This window comes from Dama dama, unplaced genomic scaffold (assembly GCF_033118175.1).
Source record: "Dama dama isolate Ldn47 unplaced genomic scaffold, ASM3311817v1 ptg000126l, whole genome shotgun sequence".
Taxonomy (NCBI): Eukaryota; Metazoa; Chordata; class Mammalia; order Artiodactyla; family Cervidae; genus Dama; species Dama dama.
This window is the reverse complement of record NW_026870935.1, coordinates 2145696-2158339: the sequence shown is the minus strand read 5'-3', so window position 1 is coordinate 2158339 and position 12644 is coordinate 2145696. Positions and strand designations below refer to the sequence as shown.

The following is a 12644-nucleotide window of genomic DNA, read 5'->3' as shown; positions in this document are numbered from 1 at the left end:
TTATACAAGTTCCCTGGTGTACAAGAACTGATCATTGACAGAAGTTTTCTCATTCAGAGCATTCATAAGGTCCTTCATCAGATTTTCTTTTTTTGGGGGAGGGGGGGTTGCAAACCCAAGAAGGCTCTTCACTTAATGCTTTTGCCACATTCAAGGCAAATACACAAATTTTCACCTGTATGGCTTCTCTGATAGGTAATAAAGTCACAGTTATGTTAAGAGGCTTTTTTCACAACTGCTGGGGTTTCTTTCCAGTGGGGCTTTCTGATGTCCAATGAGGCGTGCATACTGTCTGAAGCACTGTTTCACAGGGCATTAAAAAAATATCGTCCTCTGATCTGAATTCTCTTGGAATGAGGAGAGGTGAGCATTGCTAGAGAGCTTTCTCACATTCACCAAACTTGTAAGCTTCCCACCCGTATAAATCCTCTTGTGGGTGATCAGACATGAGCTTGGACTGAAGGTTTTCAAAAAACTCAGGGCATTTGTAAGGTTTCTCACTGGAGTTATTGATACGGTTCTGTAAAGACAGCTCTCTGGTCAAACCATTTCTCAGGTTCCTATAACTGCAGATTTTCTGGTCCCCAATAAAGTCTGAGCTCTGAGGAAAATCTGAGATTTGCTTTGAGTTCTCCATCTTAAATGAGTTCTCTTACATTGTAAATACACCTTTTTTTGTTTGTTTGTTTATGGTATAATAACTTCTTGTCTGGTCAAGACATCTGTGAGGCTTCTGATACATGGGGAGGGCTGAGCTCAAGATCTTTCTCAGCCACATTACAGATATATGGTTTTTCACCGATGTGGATTGTCTGATGTTGAAAAAGGGCTGAGCTCTGGTGAAAGCTTTTATCACAGACACTGTATTTATAATGCAGCTCCTCTGTCTGAGTTCTCATTTTCTGTTGGGCAACGAAGTCCATGCCTAGGAGGAAGCCACTTTCACATGCAGACCACTGATGCGGTTTCTCTTCCATGTGAATTCTTTGATGTACAATAAGGTCTGAACTACAGCTGAAGCTCTTCTCATATTCAAGGCATTTAAAAGTGTGAGTGTGAGTTGCCTGGTGCCTGATGAGGTTGGCACTCCGGGTAAAACTTCTCATACATTCCAAGCATTTATACGGCTTCTCACCTGTGTGGACTCTCTGGTGTACAATAAGGTCTGATTTCTGGCCAAAGCATTTCTCACAGGCACCACACTTATAGGGCTTCTCCCCAGTATGTACTCTTTTATGAACAATGAAGGCTGACCGGTGTCGGTAACTTTTCTCACACTTACTACATTTGTAGGGTCTTTCACCAGTATGAGTTCTCTGGTGGCTAATAAGATCGGATTTCCCACTAAAAGCTTTTTCACACTCCAGACACTTAAATGGTTTCTCACCTGTGTGAGTTCTTCGGTGCCTTATGAGGTTTGTACTTCGGCTGAAGCATTTATCACACTCACTACACAGATACGGTTTCTCGCCTGTATGGCTTCGCTGGTGGACAAGCAGATCAGAGCTCTGACCAAAATTCTTGCCACAGATATCACATGTATAGAATTTTTTACCTGCATGTGTTCTCTGGTGTCCTGAAAGGGCTAAGTGGTGCCAAAAGCTCTTCTCACATTTGCTACATTTATAAGGTTTCTCATAACTGTGGATCCTCTGATGTGAAATAAGATCTGAGCTTTGGATGAAGGTTTTCTCACACATATCACATCTATAAGGTTTCTCCCCAGTGTGGGTTCTCTCACACATAATAAGAGCTAAGTTTTCACAAAAGTTTTGCTCACGTTCAAGGCACTGGTATATCTGATCATCTATTTGAGTAATCTCATGCACATGAATAAAAATCTTTTTACCCTTCTGAGGGCATACATGATATATTTTCCTTTTTTGAGTTCTCTGATTCTCTCTCTCTTCTGAAGTGTACATTTTCTATGGCTCTCTCCTAGGGAGTTTTCCACTGGTCTTCCTGACCCATCATTTTCTTCATAGTCATTTTCTCGATAAGAACTTGAAAGATACATCTGTTTTAGGCCTTTCAGTCATGAGTAGTTCCTCTCTACAAGTTTCCAGCATCACATGCACTTATTCTTTATGTGGTATTTACAACCCATAACAAGAAAGACTCAAGACTGTCTTCCTTTTGGCTCCAAAAGGTCTCCAGTCCATAGTTACTAACAATACTCAATTCTTCCCTCTCCCCGGCTGCAGCCGGCGCCGCCCCTCCGCCTGGGAGGGCACTTCCGGTTACTCTCCGGACACTCGGGGTTTGGTTTTCCCGGCGGCCGCAGGCTCCGGACGGTGAACCTAAGGGCCCACCTTCGGGAAAAGAAAGAAAGCAAACCTGGGAGGCCGACGAGAGCCAGGAGCATCCTTCTTTGCGCGGCTCGGCGAGGGTAGCTGGGGCCAGGCCATTCAGTATGCGATTTAAGGGCCAACAAGGCCAGCTAGCTTCCCGAGCCCTTTCAGCCTGGCTGGGAAGCAGGCTCTTCCTGTTTTTGACACCGCTTCATTATCCTCCAATTTTTCAGACCGTTTCATGCTCCTCATAATTTTCACACCTTTTGAAGCTCTTCATATTTTTCACACCTTTACAGGCTCTTCATGTTTTTCAACACCGTTTCATGTTCCTTCTATTTTTCAGACCGTTTCATGCTCCTCATATTTTTGACACCTTTTGAAGCTCTTCATATTTTCCATATCTTTTCAGGCTCTTCATGTTTTTAAACACCTTTCATGCTCCTCCTATTTTTCAGACAGTTTCATGCTCCTCATATATTTGACACCTTTTGAAGCTCTTCATATTCTTCACACCTTTTGAAGCTCTTCATATTGTTCACACCTTTTAGGCTCTTCATGTTTTTCAACACCGCTTCATGCTCCTCCTGTTTTCAGACCGTTTCATGCTCCTCATAGTATTGACACGTTTTGAAGCTCTTCATATATTTCACACCATTTCAGGCTTTTCAGGTTTTTGAACAACGCTTCATGCTCCTCTTGATTTTCAGATCATTTCATGCTCCTCATATTTTTGACACCTTTTGAAGCTCTTCGTATTTTTCACACCATTTAAGGCTCCTAATGTTTTTGAACACTGCATCATGCTCCTCCTATTTTCAGACCGTTTCATGCTCCTGATGTATTTCACACTTTTTGAAGCTCTTCACATTTTTCACACCTTTTCAGGCTCTTCATGTTGTTGAACACCGTTTCAAGCTGTTCCTACTTTTCAGACCGTTTCATGCTCCTCATATATTTGACACATTTTGAAGCTCTTCATATATTTCACACCTTTGCAGGCTCTTCATGTTTTTCAACACCACTTCCTCCTCCTCCTATTTTTCAGACCGCTTCATGCTCCTCTCATTTTTGACACCTTTTGAAGCTCTTCATATTTTTCACACCTTTTCAGGTTCTTCATATTTTTGAGCACCGCTTCATGCTCCTCCAATTTTTCAGATCGTTTCTTGCTCCTCATATTTTTGACACCTTTTGAATCTCTTCATATTTTTCACACCTTTTCAGGCTCTCATGTTTTTGAACACAGCTTCATGCTCGTCCTGTTTTTAAGGTTGTTTCATGCTCCCCTTGTATTGCACACCTTTTGAAGCTCTTCATATATTTCACACCTTTTCAGGCTCTTCATGTTTTTGAACACCGCTTCATACTCCTCCTATTTTTCAGACCGCTTCATGCTCCTCCTATTTTTCAGAACGCTTCTTGCTCCTCCTATATTTCAGAACGCTTCATGCTCCTCATATTTTTGACACCTTTTGAAGCTCTTCATATTTTTGACACCTTTTGAAGCTCTTCATATTTTTCACACCTTTTCAGGCTCTTCATATTTTTGAACACCGCATCATGTTACTCCTATTTTTCAGACCGTTTCCTGCTCCTCATAATTTTTACACCTTTTGAAGGTTTTCATATTTTTCACACAATTTCAGGCTCTTCATGTGTTTGAAAACTGCTTCATGTTCCTCCTATTTTTGAGACCGTTTCATGCTCCTCATATTTTTGACATGTTTTGAAGCTCTTCATATTTTTCACAACTTTTCAGTTTCTTCATGTTTTTGAACACCGTTTCATGCTCCTCCTATTTTTCAGACCGTTTCAAGCTCCTCATATTTTTCACACCTTTTGAAGCTCTTCATATTTTTGACACCTTTTCAGGCACTTCATGTTTTTCAACACCGTTTCATGCTCCTCCTATTTTTCAGACCGTTTCAAGCTCCTCATATTTTTCACACCTTTTGAATCTCTTCATATTTTTGATACCTTTTCAGGCACTTCATGTTTTTCAACCCCGCTTCTTGCTCCTCCTATTTTTCAGACCGTTTCATGCTCCTCCTATTTTTGACATGTTTTGAAGCTCTTCATATTTTTCACACTTCTTCAGGCTCTTCATGTTTTTCAACACCGTTTCATGCGCCTCCTATATTTCAGACAGAATCATGCTCCTCATATTTTTGACACCTTTTGAAGCTCTTCATATTTTTCACAACTTTTCAGTCTCTTCATGTTTTGAACACCGTTTCATGCTCCTCCTATTTTTCAGACCGTTTCATGCTCCTCATATTTTTCACATCTTTTGAAGCTCTTCTTATTTATCACACCTTTTCAGGCTCTTCATGTTTTCGAGCACCACTTCATGCTCCTCCTATTTTTCACATCTTTTGAAGCTCTTCATATTTTTCACACCTTTTCAGGCTCTTCATGATTTTCAACACCGCTTCATGCTAATCCTATTTTACAGACCGTTTCATTCTCCTCATGTATTTCACACCCTCTGAAGCTCTTCATATTTTTCACAAATTTTCAGGCTCTTCATATTATTCAACACCGTTTCATGTTCCTCCTATTTTTCAGACCATTTCATGCTCCTCATATTTTTGACACCTTTTGAAGCTATTCATATTTTTCACACCTTTTCAGTTTCTTCATGTTTTACAACACCGCATCATTCTCCTCGTATTTTTCAGACTGTTTCATGATCCTCATAAGTTTAACACCTTTTGAAGGTCTTCATATTTTTCACACCTTTTCAGGCTCTTCATATTTTGAATACCGCTTCATGCTCCTCCTATTTTTCAGACCGTTTCATGCTCCTCACATTATTGACACCTTTTGAAGCTCATCATATATTTCACACATTTTCAGGCTCTTCATGTTTTTCAACACCACTTCATGCTCCTCCTATTTTTCAGACCATTTCATGCTGCTCATATTTTGACACGTTTTGAAGCTCTTCATATATTTCACACCTTTTCAGGCAATTCCTGTTTTTCAACACCGCTTCCTGTCCCTCCTATTTTTCAGACCGTTTCATGCTCCTCATATATTTGACACCTTTTGAAGCTCTTCATTTATTTCACACCTTTTCAGGCTCTGCATGTTTTTCAACACCGCTTCATGCTTCTCCTATTTTTCAGACCGTTTCATGCTCCTCATATTTTTGACAGATTTTGAAGCTCTTCATTTTTTTAAAACCTTTTCTGGATCTTCATGTTTTTCAACACCGCTTCATGCTCCTCCTATTTTAGAGACCGTTTCATGCTCCTCATATTTTTCACACCTTTTGAAGCTCTATATATTTTTCATACCTTTTCCTCTTCTTCATGATTTTCAACAACGCTTCATGCTCCTCCTATTTTTCAGACTGTTTCATGCTCCTCATATTTTTGACACCTTTTGAAGCTCTTCATATTTTTCACACCTTTTCAAGCTCTTCATGTTTTACAACACCTTTTCATGCTCCTCCTATTTTTCAGACCGTTTCATGGTCCTCATATTTTTGACAGCTTTTGAAGCTGTTCATGTTTTTCAAACCTTTTCAGTCTCTTCATGCTTTTCAACACCACTTCATGCTTCTCCTATTTTTCAGACCGTTTCATGCTCCTCCTATTTTTCGGACTGTTTCAATCTCCTCATATTTTTGACACCTTTTGAAGTTCTTCATATTTTTCATACCTTTTCAGGATCTTCAAATTTTTGAACACCGTTTCATGCTCCTCATATTTTTCAGACCGTTTCATGCTCCTCATAATTTTGACACCTTTGAAGCTGTTCATATTTTTCACACCTTTTGAAGCTCTTCATATTTTTCACATGTTTTCAGGCTCCTCATGTTTTTCAACATCACTTCATGATCTCCTATTTTTAACACCGTTTCATGCTCCTCATATTTTTCACACATTTTGAAGCTCTTCAAGTTTTTAACACCTATTCATGCTCTTCATTTTTTCAACACCATTTCTTGCTCCTCATATTTTTGACACCTTTTGAAACTCTTCATATTTTTCACACATTTTCATGCTCTTCATGTTTTACAACACCGTTTCATGCTTCTCTAATTTTTCAGACCGTTTCCTGCTCCTCATATTTATGACACGATTTGAAGCCCTTATTATTTTTCACACCTTTTCAGGCTCTTCATGTTTTTGATCACCGTTTCATGATCCTCCTATTTTTCAGACCGTTTCATGCTTTTCATATTTTTGACACCTTTTGAAGCTCTTCATAGTTTTCACACCTTTTGAAGTTCTTCATATTTTTCACACGTTTTCAGGCTCTTCAAGATTCTCAACACCGCTTCATGCTCCTCCTATTTTTCAGACCGTTTAATCCTCCTCATGTATTTCACACATTTTGAAGCTCTTCATATTTTTCACAACTTTTCACGCTCTTCATGTTTTTGAACACCACTTCATTCTCCTTCTATTTTTCAGACAGTTTCAAGCTCCTCATGTATTTCACACCTTTTGAAGCTCTTCATATTTTTCACACTTTTTCAGTCTCTTCATGTTTTTCCACAGAACTTCATGCATCTCATATTTTTCAGACCGTTTCATGCTCCTCATGTATTTCACACCTTTTGAAGCTCTTCATATTTTTCACACCTTTTCAGGCTCTTCATGTTTTTGATCACCGTTTCATGCTCCTCCTATTTTTCAGACCGTTTCATGCTCCTCATATTTTTGACACCTTTTGAAGCTCTTCATATCTTTCAAATCTTTTCAGGCTCTTCATGTTTTTGAACACCGCTTCATGATCCTCCTATTTTTCAGACCGTTTCATGCTTTTCATATTTTTGACACATTTTGAAGCTCTTCATATTTTTCACACCTTTTGAAGTTCTTCATATTTTTCACACGTTTTCAGGCTCTTCAAGTTCCTCAACACCGCTTCATGCTCCTCCTAATTTTCAGACCGTTTAATCCTCCTCATGTATTTCACACCTTTTGACGCTCTTCATATTTTTCACACCTTTTCAGGCTCTTCATGTTTTTGAACACCATTTCATGCTCCTCCTATTTTGGAAACCGTTTCATTCTCCTCATATTTTGGACAGCTTTTGAAGCTCTTCATACATTTCACATCTTTTCATGCTTCTCATTTTTTTCAACATCACTTCATGCTCCTCCTATTTTTCAGACCGTTTCACGCTCATCTCATTTTGACACCTTTTGAAGCTCTTCATATTTTTCACTACTATTGAAGCTTTTCATATTTTTCACACCTTTTCAGGCTCTTCATGATTTTCAACACCGCTTCATGCTCCTCATATTTTTCAGACCGTTTCATGCTCATCTCATTTTTGACACCTTTTGAAGCTCTTCATATTTTTCACAACTTTTGAAGCTCTTCATATTTTTCATATTTTTGACGCTCTTCATATTTTCACACGTTTTCAGACTCTTCATGTTTTTCAACACCGCTTCATGTTTCTCCTATTCTTCAGACCGTTTCATGCTCCTCATGTATTTCACACCTTTTGAAGCTCTTCATATTTTTCACACCTTTTCAGGCTCTTCATGTTTTTGATCACCGTTTCATGCTCCTCCTATTTTTCAGACCGTTTCATGCTCCTCATATTTTTGACACCTTTTGAAGCTCTTCATATCTTTCAAATCTTTTCAGGCTCTTTATGTTTTTGAACATGGCTTCATGCTCCTCCTATTTTTCAGACCAGTTCATGCTCCTCATATTTTTCACACCTTTTGAAGCTCTTCATATTTTTCACACGTTTTCTGGCTCTTAAGGTTTTTCAACACCGCTTCATGCTGATTCTATTTTTCAGACCGTTTCATGCTCCTCATATTTTTGACACGTTTTGAATCTCTTCATATTTTTCACACTTTTTCAGGCTCTTCATGTTTTTGAACACCGTTTCATGCTCCTCCTATTTTTCAGACCGTTTCATGCTCATCATATATTTGACACATTTTTAAGCTCTTCATATTTTTCACACTTTTTCAGGCTCTTCATCTTTTTCAACACCACTTCATGCTCCTCCTATTTTTCAGACCGCTTCATGCTCCTCATATATTTGACAACTTTTCAGGCTCTTCATGTTTTTCTACACCACTTCATGCTCCTCCTATTTTCAGACCGTTTAATCCTCCTCATGTATTTCACACCTTTTGAAACTATTCATATTTTTCACACATTTTCAGGCTATTCATGATTTTGAACACAATTTCAAGCTCCTCCTATTTTGCAGATTGTTTCATTCTCCTCATATTTTTGACACCTTTTGAAGCTCTTCATAAGTTTCACACATTTTCAGGCTTTTCATTTTTTTCAACACCACTTCATGCTCCTCCTATTTTTCAGAGGGTTTCATGCTCATCTCATTTTGACACCTTTTGAAACTCTTCATATTTTTCACACCATTTCAGGCTGTTCATGATTTTCGACACCGCTTCATGCTTCTACTATTTTTCAGACAGTTTCAGTCTCATCTCATTTTTGACACCTTTTGAAGCTCTTCATATTTTTCACACTTTTTCAGACTCTTCATGTTTTTCAACACCGCTTCATGCTCCTGCAATTTTTCAGACCGTTTCATGCTCCTCATATTTTGACACGTTTTGCAGCTTTTCCTATTTTTCACAGCTTTTCAGGCTCTTCATGTTTTTGAACACCGTTTCATAATCCTCCTATTTTTCAGACCATTTCATGCTCCTCATGTATTTCACACCTTTTGAAGCTCTTCATTTTTCCACACCCTTTCAGGCTCTTCATGTTTTTGATGACCGTTTCATGCTCCTCGTATTTTTCAGACCGTTTCATGGTCCTCATATTTTTGACACCGTTTGAAGCTCTTCATATTTTTCACACATTTTCAGCCTCTTCATGTTTTTCAACACCGCTTCATGCTCCTCCTATTTTTCTGACCATTTCATGCACCTCATATTTTTCACACCTTTTGAAGCCCTTCATTTTTTTCACACCTTTTCAGGCTCTTCATGTTTTTAAACACCGCTTCATGCTCCTCCTATTTTTCAGACCATTTCATGCTCCTCATATTTTTGACACCTTTTGAAGCTCTTCATATTTTTCACACCTTTTGAACTTCTTCATATTTTTCACACGTTTTCAGGCTCTTCATCTTTTTCAACACCACTTCATGCTTCTCCTATTTTTCAGACCGTGTCAGGCTCCTCATATTTTTGACACCTTTTGAAGCTCTTCATAATTTTCACACCTTTTCAGGCTCTTCATGTTTTTGAACACTGCATCATGTTCCTCCTATTTTTCAGACCGTTTCCTGCTCCTCATTATTTTGACACCTTTTGAAGGTTTTCATATTTTTCACACAATTTCAGGCTCTTCATGTGTTTGAACACCGCTTCATGTTCCTCCTATTTTTGAGACCGTTTCATGCTCCTCATATTTTTGACACCTTTTGAATCTCTTCATATTTTTCACCCCTTTTCAGGCTCTTCATGTTTTTGAACACCGTTTCATGCTGCTCCTATTTTTCAGACCGTTTATTGCTCCTCATATTTTTGACACCTTTTGAAGCTGTTCATATTTTTCACACCTTTTCAGGCTGTTCATGGTTTTCAACACCACTTCATGCCCGTCTATTTTTTAGACCGTTTCATGCTCATCTCATTTTGAAACCCTTTGAAGCTCTTCATATATTTCACATCTTTCAGGCTGTTCATGTTTTTCAACACCGCTTCTTGCTCCTCCTAATTTTCAGACCGTTTCATGCTCCTCATATTTTTGACATGTTTTGAAGCTCTTCATATTTTTCACAACGTTTCAGGTACTTCATGTTTTTGAACACCGTTTCATGCTCCTCCTATTTTTCAGACCGTTTCAAGCTCCTCATATTTTTCACACCTTTTGAAGCTCTTCATATTTTTGACCCCTTTTCAGGCACTTCATGTTTTTCAACACCGTTTCATGCTCCTCCTATTTTTCAGACCGTTTCAAGCTCCTCATATTTTTCACACCTTTTGAATTTCTTCATATTTTTGACACCTTTTCAGGCACTTCATGTTTTTCAACACCGCTTCTTGCTCCTCCTATTTTTCAGACCGTTTCATGCTCCTCATATTTTTGACATGTTTTGAAGCTCTTCATATTTTTCACACTTCTTCAGGCTCTTCATGTTTTTCAACACCGTTTCATGTGCCTCCTATATTTCAGACAGTTTCATGCTCCTCATATTTTTGACACCTTTTGAAGCTCTTCATATTTTTCACAACTTTTCAGTCTCTTCATGTTTTGAACACCGTTTCATGCTCCTCCTATTTTTCAGACCGTTTCATTCTCCTCATATTTTTCACACCTTTTGAAACTCTTGTTATTTTTCACACCTTTTCAGGCTCTTCATGTTTTTGAGCACCACTTCATGCTCCTCCTATTTTTCATACCTTTTGAAGCTCTTCATATTTTTCACACCTTTTCATGCTCTTCATGATTTTCAACACCGCTTCATGATGCCCCTATTTTTCAGACAATTTAATGCTCCTCATGTTTTTGAGACCATTTGTAGCTATTCATATTTTCCCACCTTTTCAGGCTCTTCATGTTTTTCAACACCACTTCATGCTCCTCCTATTTTTCAGACCGTTTCATGTTCCTCCTATTTTTCTGACCATTTTTGCTCCTCATATTTTTTACACCTTTTGAAGCTCTTCATATTTTTCACACCTTTTCAGGCTCTTCATGTTTTTCAACACCGCTTCATGCTCCTCCTATTTTTCAGACCGTTTCTTGCTCCTCTTATTTTTGACAACTTTTGAAGCTCTTCATATTTTTCACAGCTTTTCAGGCTCTTCATGTGTTTGAGCCCAGCTTCATGCTCTTCCTATTTTTCAGACCGTTTCATGCTCCTCTTGTATTTCACACCCTTTGAAGCTCTTCATATTTTTCACACCTTTTCAGGCTCTTCATGTTTTTCAACACCACTTCATGCTCCTCTTATTTTTCAGACCGCTTCATGCTCCTCCTATTTTTCAGACCGTTTCAAGCTCCTCATATTTTTGACACCTTTTGAAGCTATTCATATTTTTCACATTTTTGAAGCTCTTCATAGTTTTCTCACGTTTTCAGGCTCTTCATGTTTTTCAACACCGCTTCATGCTCCTCCAATTTTTCAGAACTTTTCATGCTCCTCATATATTTCACATCTTTTGAAGGTCTTCATATTTTTCACAGGTTTCCAGGCTCTTCATGTTTTTGAACAGCGCTTCATGCTAATCCTATTTTACAGACCGTTTCATTCTCCTCATGTATTTCACACCCGCTGAAGCTCTTCATATTTTTCACAACTTTTCAGGCTCTTCATGTTTTTCAACACCGCTTCATGCTCCTCTTATTTTTCAGACCGCTTCATGCTCCTCCTATTTTTCAGACCGTTTCATGCTCCTCATATTTTTGACACCTTTTGAAGCTATTCATATTTTTCACACCTTTTCAGGTTCTTCATGTTTTACAACACCGCATCATTCTCCTCGTATTTTTCAGACTGTTTCATGCTCCTCATATTTTTGACACCTTTTGAAGCTCTTCATATTTTTTACACCTTTTCAGGCCCTTCATGTTTTTTAACACCATTTCATTCTCCTCCTATTTTTCAGACCGTTTCATGCTCCTCCTATTTTTCAGACCGTTTCATGGTCCTCATATTTTTGACACCTTTTGAAGCTCTTCATATTTTTCACACCTTTTCAGGCTCTTCATATTTTTGAACACCACATGATGTTCCTCCTATTTTTCAGACCGTTTCCTGCTCCTCATAATTTTGACACCTTTTGAAGGTTTTCATATTTTTCACACAATTTCAGGCTCTTCATGTGTTTGAACACCGCTTCATGTTCCTCCTATTTTTGAGACCGTTTCATGCTCCTCATATTTTTGACATGTTTTGAAGCTCTTCATATTTTTCACAACTTTTCAGTTTCTTCATGTTTTTGAACACCGTTTCATGCTCCTCCTATTTTTCAGACCGTTTCATGCTCCTCATATTTTTCACTCCTTTTGAAGCTCTTCTTATTTTTCACACCTTTTCAGGCTCTTCATGTTTTTGAGCACCACTTCATGCTCCTCCTATTTTTCAAACCTTTTGAAGCTCTTCATATTTTTCACACCTTTTCAGGCTCTTCATGTTTTTCAACACCACTTCATGCTCCTCCTATTTTTCAGATCGTTTCATGTTCCTCCTATTTTTTTGACCATTTCTTGCTCCTCTTATTTTTGACACCTTTTGAAGCTCTTCATATTTTTCACAGCTTTTCAGGGTCTTCATGTGTTTGAGCCCAGCTTCATGCTCTTCCTATTTTTCAGACCGTTTCATGCTCCTCATGTATTTCACACCCTTTGAAGCTCTTCATATTTTTCACACCTTTT

The 12644-nt window shown here is 38.4% G+C and overlaps 1 protein-coding gene across 1 annotated transcript; it reads right to left on the bottom strand.

Moving 5' to 3' along the window:
• Window positions 1-548: 548 nt before the first annotated feature.
• Window positions 549-2470, bottom strand: LOC133053697 (zinc finger protein 322). The gene has a single exon (XM_061138220.1). It carries the CDS (start codon window positions 1920-1922, stop codon window positions 714-716), a length of 1209 nt encoding a protein of 402 aa, XP_060994203.1. The 5' UTR covers window positions 1923-2470; the 3' UTR covers window positions 549-713.
• Window positions 2471-12644: the final 10174 nt, after the last annotated feature.

What these genes read in the sequence shown, in the direction of transcription:
- LOC133053697 (XM_061138220.1), bottom strand. Translation starts at nt 1,922, where the DNA reads ATGTACACTTCAGAAGAGAGAGAGAATCAGAGAACTCAAAAAAGGAAA.